An 18,607-nucleotide genomic window follows, 5' to 3' on the forward strand; every position below is an offset into this window, starting at 1 on the left:
GTGCATTATTCCGCTTATCTCCCGTTTACAACATCCAAAAATGTTTTTATTATTATTACTAGTGCAGTGCCCGTAGGAATTATGCATTCTGTAGTGTTAGCAGACGTAGGTGTAGGCTAGCTGTTGTTCAGTGCAGAACTGGGAGGATAACATGACGACGTGGCCCGGCATAACTTACAGCGAGAATTGCGCGTATTTCGTGGACTCCATAGCAACAGATGGGAAAGCAATGTACAATCTGAAAGCCTCCGAGGCTTATCAATATAAGCTACCATTTGTAGCGGCCACTCTTGCGTTGTGATTTTGATTGGCACCCAGCCGTTTATTCATACACTCTGACAGGTTTAATGAACACAGAGCAAAGGCGATCACACACAGTATCTTCCAAATGACAGCCTCTCCCAGCCAGGGTAAATGCAGACTGAGGTTTATAATATTGCAATAATGAGAAAACAAAGTCTACACACGAATTACAACAGATACATCGGGACACATCTGAAAACCTCTCATTGCGTCAGTAGATGCATGAACGCATGGTCACTGGTCTAGGCTTACCATCAACATTGAATAGAAAGCTAACTCTTATACAAATACATCAAATTACAATATACTACTTAACATGGTAATGAGAGTTGGTTCCATGCGAGGCCCATACGCATCAACTTTGAAACGTAATATAAAGAAGCTTAAAAATAAACGAAACGAAATCAATCACTGTCTTTAGATTATAAAGAAGCTTAAAAATAAACGAATAGATAAAATCAATCACTGTCTTAAGATTACCTGAGCAAAAGTCTGTATCTGTTCACCAAGAAGAATTTGAATGCGGACCTCACCTCCTCTATCCAACGGTATTCTGAACTTTGAGTGAAGGCAGGATAGTTTAATAACGCTACGCGTTTGATTGTGACGTCACTACCCATAGTGCCGACGGGACGGGAGACGATAACCCATTGTTTCCTACGGGAAACGGTAAAATACAAATATCTCGAAAACTATAAATTCAAAAATCTTCAAAATCAAGGATGCACAGGTTCATGACATGCGTAAGCTACATGCGAAATCTCATAACTAACGGAACTACCGTCAGTGAGGAACGCCCTAGACAGACAGACACACAGAGTTCCTGGATTTATAGATAGATGTATGTAGCCTACTGTACTGTATGACTTCGATGATGCTAGCTTTGACAGCCCACTCTCAGACAGACAGACACACAGAGTTCCTGGATTTATAGATAGATGTATGTAGCCTACTGTACTGTATGACTTCGATGATGCTAGCTTTGACAGCCCACTCTCAGACAGATCGTAAGCTAATAAATGTCCTTACAATGGGAACACAGTTTAAATACTCTGACTGGAGATGGCGTTACTATCCCCCACCCGAATTCAGTGCAGGACTGGGAGGATAACATGACAACGTGGGCCAACATAATTTACAGCGAGATTTGCGCTGACTGGAGATGGCGTTACTATCCCCACCCGAATTCAGTGCACAGTGCACGTTCGATGCACGTCAATAGGCTAGCTAATTTCACAGCAATTAACGTGAACAGGTTAATTTTACTTACAGATGAGCAGGCCTACTCCAGACGTCGCCAAGAAGAATTTGAATGCGAACCTCCTGTATCATATCCATATCCTCCTGTATCATATCTGTATCATATCCAACGCTATTCTGAACTTTGAGTGAAGGCAGGATAGTTTAATAACGCTACGCGTTTGATTGTGACGTCACTACCCATAGTGCCGACGGGAGGGGAGACGATAACCCATTGTTTCCTACGGGAAACGGTAAAATACAAATATCTCGAAAACTATAAATTCAAAAATCTTCAAAATCAAGGATGCACAGGTTCATGACATGCGTAAGCTACATGCGAAATCTCATAACTAACGTAACTACCGTCAGGGAGATACGCCCTAGACAGACAGACAGACACACAGAGATTCCTGGATTTATAGATAGATTAAGAATTTCCTTTATCTTTAGGGGACTTAATATGCATAATAACCTGATGAATTATTGATTTGAAGCCTAGTGCTCCTGTGGCATACCCCCAATTTTGTCTTTTCTTTGGTCCCATTTTATGATTTTGTGGCCTTTTATTTTATTGACTTACGATGCTGTTGCATGTTTTTGCCTGTAGATGGCGCTGTTAGACCACAGTTGATGCAGTTTGCAGGACTGTTAGGAAAGAAAAAGAGCTAACCGGTGGAGAATTGTCGAGAGAGAAAAAGGAAACAGTCGTAGATTGTGAAGTGAGCTGGAATATTTGGAAATGTATTAATAAATGAAGACAATCTTTCCCAGCACACTGTTGAGAGTGTTACTTTCTTCAAGTGTGCAACACTCCCTTTAGAGAAAGTAGTGCGTGGAACAGACAGATTGCTGCAAAGTGACACTCATGAGCTCTCCTCTGTAAACGGACACACGGACACAGGTGTTGTTCATAAGGTTCATAAGGTTTTACTAGTACTCCACGTTTCCATTGATGGTGAAGTTGGACAGAGCAACAGGGAGGTCAAGTTTGGTCATTTTGGTTGAAGGCTCACAATCGACAGCAAGGAGTTGAGGAGCAGGCGAGTGAGCTGGACCACTGGCCGTTAAAATTACACTCCATCGCTTCCTCTCAACTACACTTGGGGTCCAATAGTTTTTCAGGCTGGACTCGCACCGATGCCCAGTGACTGCCATTAAAAAATAACAAAAACTACAATGGGACACTTTCAACTTTGTTAATATTTGTATATATTGATTTGGATATCGCCACTAACTCGCGTGTGAGAGCAACGTTATATTATTAGCAGTGAGGCTAGCTAGCTACTATGTGTTTCAATTAATTTTTGGTCTAAGCGTTAGCAGCCGCCAACAAATAATATGCGAGACTTTCAGTTAAGACTTACAATACTCTGCAACATTCGTGTAGCACATAAACAACTAACCGAGTCAATTTAGACATATAAAAAGTCGTGTAGATAGCTTAATTCACATAAAACATTTCCCACTAACTTATCCCAACACGCCGCCATCTTGGTTCGATTTATCCTAGCTGTCAAAAAATAAACGTTACGTTGGTTGTCAATGGTAACCATTCAAGAGCATTGATATGGAACGGCGATTTAACTTTTCTACTGGGACTACGTCCAAGGTGTCCGTCTATACGAAGTTAATGTACACCCCATTAGCCAATCAGAAAACAGTATTTTGTTCCAGAGGGAGATAACTATACTTAATAGACTTTTGGCAGCCAGATAAAATGTTAGTATTTCCAAACGGAAATCACCCGTCTTAGTTGGACCAGTCCAGTGTTTGGCGCGAGTGCGTGAATAAAGACGTTGTTTCAGATGTGCTCTGCTTCGGTTAGGAACTGGATATGCTGCAGGTGAGCTCCGCGATTTAAATGTCCTTTCAGTTTGGTAGTCCATACGTGATCCTTCTCTCAGGCTCACCCAGCAGGGCGCCATGCCGGTTCACCCGCGAATTGGGTTCACGTTGGTCCTACAGTTCCGCACGCATTTACCTTCAACCCACTGCACATTCATTTAGCCCCGACAATATCTCCAGCGCCTCTCACTATTTGTGACGGCGCAGAATTAGCTCTGTCACACAGATACAAAATATTTATGGCATTGATCTGATTCCATACTATCACTAACATAAAGATGAACTAGTTCAGTCAAATATACCATTCAATGGGGGGAAAAAACATGAAAAAAATATTTAAAAAAACAATTCAAGTACATCTTAATTATCAAGTGATAAATATTGTATGATGGGCTGAAATGGAAGGCACCCAATGCATTCACTATAATCAAGACAAACAAGGATTCACTAGCAGTAACTGATTATAAACAACAACATTCTATAGGGACTGATATTACTGTTTTTCGAAAAACTACAAAGATATATTAATGCAAAGAATAGAGAGGTGTCGATAGTTATTTCTTGTATTTCGAATTTGCTCGTTCACACTCACTGCGACAGTTTCTAACAAAATAGCTGGCTAGCTAGCTAGCTTAGTGTTAACATAGCCCACTACAATATTCCCTTCCATTTACCTCAAGTAAACCTAAATTTAAGCAGTTAACAATCGTTGACAACTACAGATAGCCACATTTTGTAACTCCCTTTACTTACAATTTCACTCCTTGCATCATTTACTTTGAGCTAAACTCCTTGGCTATAATCATGGATGGTGTTGAAGAAACCTTACTTGCAGGGGTTAAATTGGGATTTTCTATGTGGGGGGGCTCTGATCCAGAGGGGCAAATTTCACAAATCTTTTGTGGATTATGCAGTAAATAAATTGCCAAATTAAACAAAAAACACATCACCGTTAAAGTTGTATTAGTATTGATTGATTCACATCCATATGAATGGATGACATGACAAACAAGTGGTGGGAAATGGAAAGTATTTTTTAGTAGGTTACTTTTCTCTAATCACATTTTTTTTATTTAAAAAAAATATTCACAGGGTCAATGCTAAAATACACTACTCACCCAAAAGCCCGATATCCCTAACTTTTTGTGAGTAGTGTATGTTTAAGGACCAATGCATAGCCAGGAGGAAGATTCAGATGATGAGCAACCATCCACAAGCAGTGAAGCAAGCAGCCAACAACTCCAGCATTTTTTATATGTTGCTTAATATGTACTCTGTAGATTTTGAGTGTGTTTGATGAGGTCACATTAAGAGCTGATTCATAGATACAAATACGTTTGAAATTCATCCAGCTAGGAATGAGAAATGTGATTCGGAGATCGCATAGACTAATTGCTAAATCATTTAGAATTAGCAGCATTGTTCTTTTTAACTAGCGCTTGCGAGTTGACACAGCAGGCTATCCCTGCATGTCTAAGGTTAATAATCCTGCTTAATGAAAATGCAAGCCCATATTTAATGATATTAGCCTATTGGTGATGATCGACCTCTTTCAAAATACCGTGCCCCTTTAATTGTGTTTCTCTTACCTCGCCATTCACCTGTCTACTTCGATATGTCTGATGATGACCGATTGACGTTGTGTGTCTGATCGCGAAGGAGGAGCTGCTGCGCAAGTTTCGTGCGCGATATGCCTACTTCTCAAACTTGCTCCAGATGTCTAGGCCAGCCTTTCCCTACCATTATTTAGATTTGTGTTTTAAAACAACATAGATTTGGCAATGCAATAGCAATGGAAAAGTTGTAAATGAGTAGGACAACATTGCTCGTGAATGGACTAGGCAGACTGCCAAAATCGGCTGGAGCTGCTGAGCAGATCTGCTTTGCAGAACTCCAGACCCGGCAGCTTATGTGCCGGGGCTCCGCCCCGGACAGCCCCGGCCCAATTTAACCACTGCTTACTTGGCAGAGTGAGTAAACCAGCGCAACAGCCTCTGCGAGATCCCCAGGGTTTGTAGCGTTAATGATATGCTATTGCATTGTTTTTTGAAGGGGGAGAAAACAAACAAACCAGAATGCACGCACATATGTAGCATTTTAGAGTTATAAATAACGTGTCCATGTGAGAAACAATAGTTTAATTTACTATACAGCTCTTCAGAATGTTCCAAAAACTACCGTTGATTTGAATGGGCCATCCCTACGTCATACCCTACATTAATTCCTGCTAACAGACCGCTGCGAAAAGATAATGACCGCTGTCATTGGCAACGGGTTTTGTGCTTCTAATTCACTTCTTCCATATCATTCCGCAAGAAGTCCAGTCATTTTAACGTAACAGACTCATGGTAATTTGAAGTCAGCAAGTAATGGGTTGCTATGCAACACCTGAAACTTCAAAGTTCTAGTTGCTTGAAGAACTATTTATTTCTAAACGGGACTCATGAAACGGCAACTAAATCTTTAAAAAGAGGTATGTTGGAGGAATGTCTTCTATCATTTTTGGCAAGTAACCATATAATAAGCAGGATAATGTATTGTCCGTCGGTCATTCTCCAAAAATAATTCCCGACGGGGCGAACAACACCCCGATGCACAGCGGAGGGTGTTGTTTCGTCCTGAAGGGAATTATTTTGACCTCCGGACAATACATTATCCCTTACTTTATCCCTTATCCCTTACTTAATGTCATCACCAAAAAAATAAATAATTATTTAAAGCCAATCATGCCAAATCATGCACGGCATGCACGGACAGCTAGAGAAACATCTGGACATTTTTGGTGATGAGAAGTGTAATGGATTATAATCAAGGACAGCACCTTTAACGTCATTACATTTATTTTACAGTGTCCACTGCTGAATTTCATTTTTTATTTTACAGTGTCCACTGCTGAATTTCATTTTTTGTAACAGCACCTTTATCAGAACATAAAAGCTTACCCACTCCATGATGATTCTCCTATACGGACAGTTGTCTACAAATCGACAATGTAGTATTATCTGTGCAACATATTATCAATACATTAACACCCCAAAACACTATATTAGACAGTGCATGTCAAAAAGATAAATATAATAAAAAAGAATAACAACATAATGTATAATATAAGTTATAATGAAGTGAAACAAAAAGAAAAACAAGTTTGGATTGTGTGGCATACAGTTGCAGAACCTGATAAACATGATATTGCTACAGATAAATAGCGTTACACTTTATGAGACTGTCGGCTAAGCATCAGAAATGTTCAACAATTTGGCAATCTACTCACAATTAGCAGTGTTTTTATGGTGGATGATTTCCCACTCATCACGTGATGTGACACATGTAAATCAACAATCATCTCCTCATGAAATACCTTACACAGAGAGAAACGCATGGGATTCAGTGAAGAGTTTTAAAACATACTGTATCAATATCAATCTGATGATGACTTCATATCATTCAATCTGATCTTCTGATCAATCCAGTTCAGCCAGCCTCTTTCCGAAAGAAGAGCTGGATCATAGTCGGTATTCTTTTATTGTATTAATTATAAATGTATTATTTATCAACCATAGTAGGGGGGAGACATGCGTGACAGTAAATTATGATCAATCGTTGTAGCAAAAGCAGTCATATCATAACTTTATGGTTTATTGCTGACTTACTCCTCATGTGATTCATTGTAGTTTTGTGGTCAACCCCACAAAAGGGCCACTGTCTCAGCAGTTTACCATTTTTATTGTATACGCTCTCAGCCAGAAGGGAAAGGGGGACAGGGTGGGAAAAAATGAATAGGCTTAAATATGGGAGGTACATTGCGAAATCTGATCGTTTTCAAGATTTTAAATTTAAGTTGGCGTGCGCAGCCCTTCAGGCATGCGGTCTACTGCCCACTAGAGGCCACATTGACACACTGACAACACAAAACTTGTTAGGCTGGGAAAACAAAAATCTGTATCCCTTCTATGTATGCGTTGAATATGTTTGTTAGAAGGTGTTGTGATGAGACATAGCTTTTATTTTGATACGGTCTCAGTCATTACTTTAACTGTCTAAGCTCTATATCCCTCGTCCGGGATATTTTTATTTTTTTGTCAAAAAAAATGTTAAGCTCCGCGAGTTTTCGTCTTAGAGACATAAAAAGAACAACCACGGAAACATTGAACCCTTTTCTTTTATAATATATACAGTTCAAAATTTTAAAATAAATAAGCACTTTGTCAGGGGAATAGAACTGATGTGTTGCACTTTCTAGTATCTGAGTGGGGTTTCTGCTGCTAAGGACCCACCCATTAGCAAATGACAGCTATTCATATGATAAGGGAATGGTGATTCAGTGATCTCCATTGGGTCATGGTGTGGCAAGATTCACTCCGGGGGTTTTGGGCCACAAAGACATTCTAGGGCCATTAGGATATGGCCTTTGTCTTTGCGAGAGGTGTCACAGGTTTGTTCACACCAACTCATCAATATGCATTTGTAGGGGCACAGATTTAGGAATGGCACAGGACACTCTGAAATTATAAATATGTGGTGGTGAAACAAGACATACTTTCTGAATGCTAAACTAACATGTGTTTAGCCAACACCTATGTTTACAAGGCTCAGAAATAAAAAGTCTTGTGAATAAATCTTTACAATGTGTTTTTGTACAAAGTCTGAGCACCTCTGAAACAAGGTTTTTCCAAGGGTATGTTTACATTTGATTTAAATTAAACTACATTCCTTTTACTTACATGCTATTATTGCTGAGGTCTTCTAGAAAAGAATCATATATTCCATTTGTGCATCAATGTTTTCAGTTAAGCAAAATGTACAAAAACATCAAGGCATGTCAGACAACTTAGAAAAGTCTAAAAGGCCTTGGACCTTATTAGAGTGTTAAGGATACGTCACACGCACTGCACGTCAGTTAGTTGATATTCAGTTCAGCAATGAATAAGCTGTTATGTGTTAAGCTCCTTGAGTAAATTACATAAACCACACTTCTTGTCCGTCCATTTCGTGACAGGTGTAGAACTATGGAGCTTTATTCCTATCTTTATTCGTAAGCGTGTTCTTTCAGTTTGCAAGCATGAAACCCTGCCCTCGCACTCAAAAAACCAGTCTTTGCACGCAAAATGTGCTCTGCTTACGCTCAAACTGTGTGCTCGCACTCAAAAACCGTCAACTTTATTTTGCCCCTTAAAGTCTGAAACGCACTGAAACCTCCACGAGTTATTCTTGGGGCCTCTGAACTTGAACATGTCCTCAGATGAGGCTGACTCTGAATCCATGCTGAAAAGTTGTTTGTTAGTCAGGCTGTTTGACGAATGTTAAAGCAAAACAGGCAAGCCTACCGTAGTGCTGCTGCCAACTACACACTCTGCTGTCATTGGAGCTGATAGAGCCACCTGATTGGTTGAAACGTCCTAAAGCAACGCAATCCATATTTTCGTGTAGGCAAAATTTTGGCGAAACTGTGTTCATAAAATGTAACGAATAACGACACATATTGTAGAAATGTAGCGGAGTAAAAGTATAGATAATAGCTGCAAAATGTAACGAAGTAAAAGTAAAAAGTATGCTCTATTATTTTTACTTAAGTAAAGTACAGATACTTAAAAATGTAACGAAGTACAGTAACGAAGTAAAAATACTTCGTTACATTCCACCACTGGTGGTGGGTAAGAGTGTCAATGTGGGCTAACTAGGTGTAGCTAAAGTCTTTAGAAAAGTTCGCTAGCAGCATGCTAACTGTTAGCACACTAGCTTAGTCAGGAGAGTTTAGCTCTGATAAGGCACAGCAATTGTTCACGATTGTAGTAACGTGCTGCATTTCACTTAACATGTCAGTCACTCCCAGGCTCTGAACACAAAATCAACATCTCCATGGATAGTGGTGCAGGAAAATACAAAGTGTTGATTGTACAATCGGGAGTTAGCTGTTGCTACTTGTCTCTTCTAATTTGCAGCCAACCATTTATAGCTAACGATTTATTCCGCCGATCTAAATCTTTTAGTGTACAATTAAATTGCTCATTTGGGTTATTTTCGCGACTGGTGTCGCATCCATCTGCAGAACATATGCCGGGCATTTTTAACTTTCTGTGGGTTTGGACCGACTTTGTCTATGTTGTGAATGGCGCTCAGCTAGACTTTCGGTCACAAAGATGGCGGGGCTTAGACACAGTGACGTCACTTGGGATCTATGAATGGGTTACAGAGTATGGTGCATTCCAGTCCCAATCCAAACTAGTAGGATGTCACACTTATCCAACCTCCTACTACGAAATTTGCTCTGGAACGCCACTCGAAGTGGGAGCTCCAACTTGCGAAATCGGAGGGACTCGCACTACTCCCACATCAACAAATCGAAGTCGGATGATAATGGCGGCGCCCAGCGACTCCCGGTTTGTGACCGGTAAAATGTCACGGATTTGCCGATAATCTCCAGTTCTCTCTGTGTATGGTTATTTTAAACAGAGTATTTACAAAGAATCATTAAAAATATAATTTTGTCACCAAGAATGGTGTCCAAAATGGTTTCAGTCGTTAGATTCGTAGCTTGGCAACCGATAAGAGCAGCTGAATTACCGGTATGTAATACATAATGTATCAATGATTCACTTAAGCGCCTATTAGATTTTCATTCACGTCCATTTTTTTTTTTACAAACCTCCCACTTCAACGGTTTGGAACGCCTTGAAGTGGGCACGGGGATAATGAGGTTGGATAAGTGCGATCTCCTACTAGTTTGGATTGGGACTGGAATGCACCAGTCCTGAACTAAAGCGAACGCACCATCAACCAGGCGAGCGAGCATTTCATTGGTCAACACTACATCTGGCATTCTATTGGTTGCAGTGGCGGTCCGTGCATTTCACGACTGGGCCTTCAGCGATGTCCTACACGATGTTAAACTGAGTGAATCCACCTCCTAATACTATCATTATGACGCCATGGCTCTCGAACCATTATATTTATACAGAAAGGCAGTATAAGTGAGCATTGCATCACCTTAACATAGTCGAGTACAACAGACTTTATTAATATTTCCGGAGCATTTAAAATCAATACACCCGTATTTACAATACATTGAGAGTAGTAAACTCTCAGTTATATGATCGCTTGGATATTACTGTCACAACTTAAAAATAAAAGGCGATTTTCAGGGATTAGTCTACAAAGTTTTATTAAGTCTACCGAAAGTAGCCTATGAGAGCTTAAACAAGTTTGTCCACTAAACATCGCATTGTCCCACCTGCAAAGCAGTTTCATTAAACTTCCCATCCTCACGATATCCAGTTTTTCTTGAAAGTTCCGTCTTGAAAATGGCGTTGTAATTGTATCAAAAACTGGAATTATCAAGTTGGTGTAAACTAGTTTATTTGAGTTGGTATGTTATTATATTTAGTCTTACCAATTGAAACAACTAGCATAATAAGCATTGAAACCGATGTACGTCATTTTCCGTTTTCGCATTAGCCAGCTAAACTGAGCACTGAAGCACTGCACCGGTCTGCCTCAGTATCCAATCAAAGGACGTTTACGTGTCACGTTCAACGCGAGGAAAGAAATATTCCGGGCCTTCTAGAAGGCCCAGTGTCGCCAACTCGAAATCTGATTGGTTGTCACAACTGTCTGTTTCAGTTCATTCAACTTAAATGAACTGAAACAGCCAGTTGTGAAAACCAATCAGATGTACACGGGCCTTCAATGTGAATTCTGAAGGCCTCAGGGAAGAATTCTGTTCTCAGGGAAGGTTTCTCGTAGCGTGGCAACACATGATAGCTGAAATATGATTGGATGAAAGCTCTAACATAAATTAACAACGCTGGAAGCTATGAAATGAAGATAATGGACTATGAGGAATAATTGAATACATATTTATGAAAAGAAAATATTAAAATTAAATGTATTTATTACATTTATTTTCTGATGATGTTTAGGCCAGCAGAGAAGGCCTTGAAGGCCCTGACGGACCACCACTGATTGGTTGCCCACGAAAAAATCCGCAAGCAGGAAAAATCTGCAAGGAGACTTTTCGCAAGCACGCGGAAAATATGAGTGCGAGCAGGAAATGTGTGCGCGCAACGGTGTATCTGAGTGCGAGCACACAGTTTGAGCGTAAGCACAGCACATTTTGCTCGCAAAGACTAGGTTTTTTTAGTGCAAGCACACAGTTTGAGCGTAAGCAGAGCACATTTTGTGTGCAAAGACTGTTTTTTTGAGTGCGAGGGCAGGGTTTCATGCTTGCAAACTGAAAGAACACGCTTACGAATAAAGATAGGAATAAAGCTCCATATAGAACAAGATTCTGAAATGCAGTATAGTGAGGAATTGTCGTTCCGCGTCCGTTTGTTGAACTCTATAGACCGAGTTGACATACTGATACTGGACCGTTAGCTTTATTAAACTCTTCCATATATTTAATCAATGGAGCTTTTTTGGCAACATTCTGAAGAGCCGTATAATTAGTAGGGGGAAATGTATAGTCCTTTCAGGACGAAAGAGTCGCATGCCATTGAATGGGCTACCACAACGTTCGGAGGTCTGGTATTTCTTAATATTTTCCACCGCCGGGACCGGTGCACTTTACACGATCCCTTACATATTCCACTGTGTTAAATTAGAATCTATAATCACACAAATACCAAGCAGACATGCAAAATATGATCAAAATGACGTTTACTTTCAACACTCACCATACCGAGCGCCTTTGAGCCACTGTTTTAAATCAAGACTGACTAGCCTATGACCTGAGATTGAGAATTTCTCCACTGAGGCTGCTTCAACATTTCCTGAATCTATGGCACGTTGACGCCAAAGCCGCGCCCCATTACGAGCGAGCTGGTTTTGTTTTGCAAAGCCCCCTTATGCATGCCCGTATTAAGACTTCATGACTATCTGGTGCCCACCTATCCCCACCCCGCAGAACACAAACCATATCCTATCCACAGGGGTGTATTGGTCCTTGAGTAGAAATACTTTATTTTTTTTAAACTGTACTCAAGAATTATGTCTGAGCAGTGGCGATTTTAGCCTGACATTTCTGGTGGGGCAATTTAGTTTGACGTCATGTTATTGTCTTAATAATAGAGGTAGCTGATTATTATAAGCAGTAGGCCTATATAGACCAGTAAGATGAACTATGGTCTACATTTTGAGTGCTAGCATTTCACATGCTTTAACGCTCATCGCGACACAAAGATGTTGCCTATAATACAGCATTAAAGGCACCCAGTGCAACTTTCGAGGCTTAAAAATAAACATTCAATTTCTAGTCTTTTTTACACGTAGTAAGTTTCAATAACTCAATACCATTACATACCGACATTCAAGCAGCAAAGATGAGACGTCGTTGTGTGGTGAGAACTGATAGAAAATCGATAACAACAACAATCTTTATTTTTTGTAACCTACAATAAATAAAGCAGGCTTCCAGTAAATGGAAAAATGGCTTCTCCCCACCGGCGATTGTTGTTGTTTACGATTTTCTATCAGTTCTCACCACACAACGACGTCTCATCTTTGCTCCTTGAATGTCGATATGTAATGGTATGGAGTTATTGAAACTTACTACGTGTAAAAAAGACTAGAAATTGAATGTTTATTTTTCATTGAATGTTTACATAAAGTTGCACTGGGTGCCTTTAAAGTAAAATGATTGCAACACATTTAAAAGATAAGACAGACACATAGCTCAACTAACTTGAATAATGTATTAAGCTTGGGCACACGTGAAGCATACACTATGAAGCAAAAGGCACAACTGAAACAGATAACAGCAACAAAACATGCTGCTAAATGAACAACACTTTTCCATCAGCTCTAAAAAAAAAAAAAGGTTAGCCTCACAGAATCGTAGTGTCTTTGTAGGCTGGGGTCGCCCTCGCACATCTTCTCATTACTCCAAAACAAGACTATAATGCTTGTGAGTCAAGGTTATTCACACAAATATTTACGCTACTTTGCATATAAATATATATATAGTTTGCCGCGAAGTACGAATGTTTTGAGCTTTCTGCTCAACAGTGACACCAGGTGGGGCAGTGTAGAAACGCCACTGTGTCTGAGTATCTGTACCTCACTTGATTGTTTTTTTTATACATACTTTTTGCTTAATACCGATCCACTACATTTTCCATACATTGACGTAACCTATGTAAGGAATAATGCACTGGGAGCAAGTCAGTTATGAGAAAATTACCGTACGTCAGGGGGATGCTACCGTTTACCTCCCTGAAGTGCCGTTATTTTCCATAACTCACTTGGTCCCAGTGCATTATCCCGCTTATATCACAGCTAACTTGCCAAAGTAATTAATGCATATGCTGTAAATTATGTTTAATGTGAATTTATGTTATTAGAAATCATAACTTAATACAGGTCAGAACTATTGTTTCATCTTTTGTTGACCTTAATGAAATATCATTACTAATCTCAACAATTATTCGTCTAAATCATAAGACAGTTTATACTTTTACTTTTGGTACTTAAGTAGGATATACAGACTTAAATCTGCTACAGTGCCCTCCACAAATATCGGCACCCCTAGTGAATGTTACCAAAACAGGCTATGAAAAAATATGTCTGCTGTTTAGCCTCTTGGTCTTTCACTCAAAATATTGAAAGATTTTTTTTTTTTTACGTTAATTAAATATTCTTCTCCAAAACAGGTGTGCCACAATTATTGGCACCCCTTAATGTAATGCTTTGAGCAGCTTCCCTTTGCCAAGATAACAGCTCTGAGTCTTCTCCTTTAATGCGTGATGAGGTTGGTGAACACAATTTCATGGGATCTGAGACCATTTTTACATACAGTACCTCTCCAGATCCTTCAGATTCTGAGGTCAACACTTGTAGATTTGGCTTCAGCTCTTCCCACACATTTTCTGTGGGGTTTAGGTCTGGGGATTGCGATGGCCATGGCAAAACCTTTATTCTGTTGTCGGTGAACCATTTTTGTGTTGATTTTGTAGTGGGCTTCGGATCATTGTCCTGCTGGAAGGTCCAACCACGGCCCATTTTAAGCTTCCTAGAGGGGGCTGTTAGGTTTTCATTTAATATCTGCTGGTATTTGATGGAGTCCATGATACCAGGTATCCTAACAAGGTGTCAAGGGCCTTTGGAAGAAAAACAGCCCAACATCAAAGACCGGCCACCATACTTCACAATGGGTATGGGGTATGGCTATCTTTCTGTCAAACGCCGAACCCACCTTTGATGATTGTTGCAAAAAGGCTTAATTTTGGTCTCATCTGAACATATAACTCTATAATCACAATCTGACTTACATTTGGCAAACTGTAGGCACTTTAGTTTGTTGTTGATTGACAGCAGAGGCTCTAGGCCCAATCTCAATTCTTCCCCTTGCCCCTTTTTCTTTGTCTTAACCCTAGCACTTGCAAGTGCAAGGGCCAAGGGCTGAAAACTTTCCCCTATGAAATGAGACTCCACTCGGTTTCGGGTATGTCACTTGGTTTCGGGTACATCATCATACATCGTCGCCAGCTGGCTGCTAAGTCACCAGAGCGCCGAAACGATCATGGTTGCAAATATATATGTATACGACTGTATAGAGCACGAAACAAGACTGTCGTCATTTTTAAATTAATTTTAAGCTAAAAAGACTCCCTCTGAGCTGCTGCCGCCATCCTTGAAGATGTAGCATCTAGCTAGCAAGCTACCATATAATCCAATGAAGTGGTGGCATACGCGCTAGCTGTAACCTAAAACTACTGTTTGAAAGCTTCAGTTAAGACCTACAATACTCTGCATCGTTCGTGTAGCACATTTCAGATCAAACCGAGTCATTATTAACATAAAAAAAGTTGTGTATATAGCTTTATTCATGTAAAATATTCCTCACTTCAAGCAGCCATGTTTTTTTGAAAATTCCCGAGCTGGTTTCGCTGTGTGCTCTGGGATAGCCCTTGGAGAAGCAAGTAAGGTCTCGGATTATCTTAACGCCAAGGGCCATATAGCCCTCAATCTTATCCCTTAATCTTGATCAAATTGGGTATTGAGACACCACTAGCTCTTACATGAACGCGCAACTTCAAGGGTACGGGGGAAGATAAGGGGCAAGGGGAAGAATTGAGATTGGGCCTTATTCTGGCAACCCTTTAAAACAACTTGTGGTGATGTAGGTGGAGTCTGATGGTAGTTTTGGATACTTTCTGACCTCAGGACTCAACTAACCTCTGCAATTCTCAAGCTGTGATCCTTGGAGATTATTTTGCCAGTCCAACCATCCTCCACACGGTGCTGGGGTCAATTTACAGACAGGTCCTCTTCCAGGCTGATTCCATACATCTCCTGTCGCTTTAATGTTCTTAACTATTGCCCTGATTGTGGAAATGGGTATTTCCAACTGTTAAGATATTTTCTTATATCCCTATATCCGGGTTTCAGCAGCTTAACATCTTTTTGTCGCACTTCGACACTGTGTTCTTTAGTCTTTCCCATCTTGATGAATGACCAAGGGTATTTGGCCTGTGTCACCTCATATTTATACCCCTGCGAAGCAGGAAGTAATGGTTGACCACTTAAGAGTTCCTAATCAAACCTGTGAACTTTAAAATGTAAAACATAACTGGTAATATACTTCAGTTAGATTTTAATTATAAGACTTTCTAGGGGTGCCAATAATTGTGGCACCCATATTTGGGAGAAAAATATTTTATGTAATGTCAATTTTTTTCAATAATTGTACTTCAATGGAAAGGTAAGGTTTTTGTGAATATTTTGAGTGAAAGACCAAGAGGATAAACAGCAAAGATATATTTTTTCATAGCCTGTTTTGGTCACATTCACTAAGGGTGCCAATATTTGTGGAGGGCACTGTATAATCTACACAGAAAAGGAGCACATGTACAAAACAAATCAAGCTTTATTAAATCGAATATTAAGCTTTTATTTAATCGCCCAAAAACAAGAAGCCTGCCACGTAGCCTACGTCTTTCAACAAGTAGACATTAATAGCACTTTCTTAACAATGCATAGTATAGTTATCAATCTTCAGTGCAATTATAGCACACCAAACAATGAAATCTGACATTACAAAGTAAGTTGGATTCAGTTATCATAGGGTGACCAGATTTGAGTTTGTGGAAAAGAGGACACTTTGTCGCGGGACCCCGCCCCCGCGACAGAGTTTTTACATCTTTTTTACATACAGATGTCCTCAGGGCTGTAGTGGTGAAATTAGAGGTGGGTGAACTATGGATTTTTGATCTGACAGACCTTGACGCGAAGCAACACAACACATGGCGTTGCGTCTCTGTAAGGCTGTCCTGGCTATATTCCATTATGTTATCAGTTAAAGTCATATTTAATCAATGACAGTGAATAAATGTGTTTGCAGTTTATTACATTTCAATAAAACAGTAAAGAAAGGTATGTGTAGTCCTCACAACAATGAAGGGGCTGGAGGGGGGGACAAAAGAAAGGACCTGATCTGTGCTATAAATCTATTTTCTGCATGATTCCAATCAGTGCGAGAATTTTTATCAGCATTTTCATCAAAATCGCTAAATTTGTGCATGTCCTGTCCAAACTGAAAGGAGACAGTGAGGCAGCGACGAGCTGTGCCTCATCTCAGATTGCGCAATACCTCACAAACTGGGTTGAGCGCATGCGTAGAACCTACTTAGTCTTGCTGATCTGCCATAAAACCGCAGTGAAAAAACACGGAGAGGAGGCAAACAGTACCTCTGTCTCACCGTTCGGTTTTGTGCTGTTGCTCTTCTTCTAGACTTATATTTGACCTTGATAGAACTGGAAATACTGCTATCCTGTTCACTTTGGATGTGTTCTCTGTCTGTCTCTCACTAAGGTCTAAATTCAAATGACATGTGACCCCCTCTTCCTGCTAGAACCCTTTGTAACTTGGGATCACCCCATCCCCCCATAGGTGAACCCCTCACTGTACCCCCCCCCCCCCCCCCCCCCTTCCTCTCACCTAAAGGGTGTGGCCCTCCCCCCCTCCTCTGTTTTGTAACCTGAACTGTGTAAATGCCAACGCATTTCTGCAATCAGGTAGACCTTTCTTGAAGCAGCAGCTGAGAGGGGTCTCCACGCTGAATTAAACCTCCAGAAACATGACTTCGTCCTCCGGTCCATTCTTCAACTTTAGCGTGCTTAGTAATATTCCATTAACCTTTATAGAGAAAATGGAAGATTCTATATCTAAGCTTAAACATTTCACTTAGCAAATTACTTAGATATGTCCAACTGGCTTGCAAAGAATCTGTCTACAATTTTCAATGAATAACCCTAATCTACAGCGATATGCGTGAGGATAATCACTCATGCATCTTCAATCGCTGAAAGAATTTACGTTTTATTAGGCCTATTTAGATGGGACCGGGAAGGCTGGGTTGTTACCTGCATAATCGTATTGGCAAGCTTGTTATCAATAGAGTTTGTCCCTGTCTTAATGTGATGCTGTCCGAACTAAAACAACATTGTTAAAAACGTGAATTGATCTTCTTCAGTCTTACTTTGTACTTGAGGCCTTTTGCGGGCATCTGTGGGAGCGGGAGCACTCTATGTAGGGTGACCAGACGTCCTCTTTTTCCCGGACATTTTCGAGACCTAAAAATTGCGTCCGGCAGGGATTCCAAAAACGTCCGGTATTTTGTTATAATATTTTTTTGCCTCGTCGCATATTTGTGTTTCTGGGTTTTTCACATAGCTTACTAGTTATTACCATTACCGTATATATGTCTATGGTTATTACGGCCAGGGGCGCCTGCAGATTTTTTTTTTTTAGGTACGCACTGATTGTAGACCCATGTACATTTACCCCAGATGCTGCCAGAGAGGTCCGAAACTCTTTAGAGGTTATGTGTGGGTTGACTTTTACCTGATTTATTCTTCTTCTGGTGCTTCTTGGTGATGGTCTTGATGGGCGTCCACTTCTAGGCAGAGATGCGGTCATGTTGAATGCCCTCCATTTCAAAATTATTTGTCTTGGATGGATGGATGGAGCTGGAATCTTTTGGAGATGGTCTTATATCTTTCCCAAGACTGATGGGCTGTCAGTACCTTCTTCCTGATGTTCTCGGATATCTCGTTTCCTCTCGGCATTGTTGATCTGTGTGGGTACACCTTGGCACTACAGTAGTTTGGCTGGTTTCCTCTCTCTTTTAATCTGTGTTGCCCAAACCTTTCCCTAAGGATGTCTCAGATGATCGGTTTGCTCAATTGACTAATTAATCACCCAAATAAGTTTCACTGAATC

The 18,607-nt window shown here is 40.3% G+C and overlaps 1 protein-coding gene across 2 annotated transcripts in view; it reads right to left on the bottom strand.

Annotated features, from left to right (window-relative positions):
• The window catches only part of LOC308379280 (uncharacterized protein), a 70,444-nt gene extending 63,706 nt beyond the window's left edge, over window positions 1-6,738 (bottom strand). For both annotated transcript variants that reach the window (XM_080856359.1, XM_080856358.1), the window contains exons 1-2: window positions 6,662-6,738; window positions 6,333-6,392 (exon numbers count right to left, since the gene is read on the bottom strand). In XM_080856359.1, the coding sequence (XP_080712485.1) occupies window positions 6,333-6,392; window positions 6,662-6,733 (132 nt within the window). In that variant the 5' untranslated portion in view covers window positions 6,734-6,738. The remainder of the gene's footprint in view (window positions 1-6,332; window positions 6,393-6,661) is intronic.
• Between the last annotated feature and the right edge of the window lie 11,869 nt (window positions 6,739-18,607).

This window comes from Sprattus sprattus (assembly GCF_963457725.1).
Source record: "Sprattus sprattus genome assembly, chromosome: 18".
Taxonomy (NCBI): domain Eukaryota; kingdom Metazoa; phylum Chordata; class Actinopteri; order Clupeiformes; family Clupeidae; genus Sprattus; species Sprattus sprattus.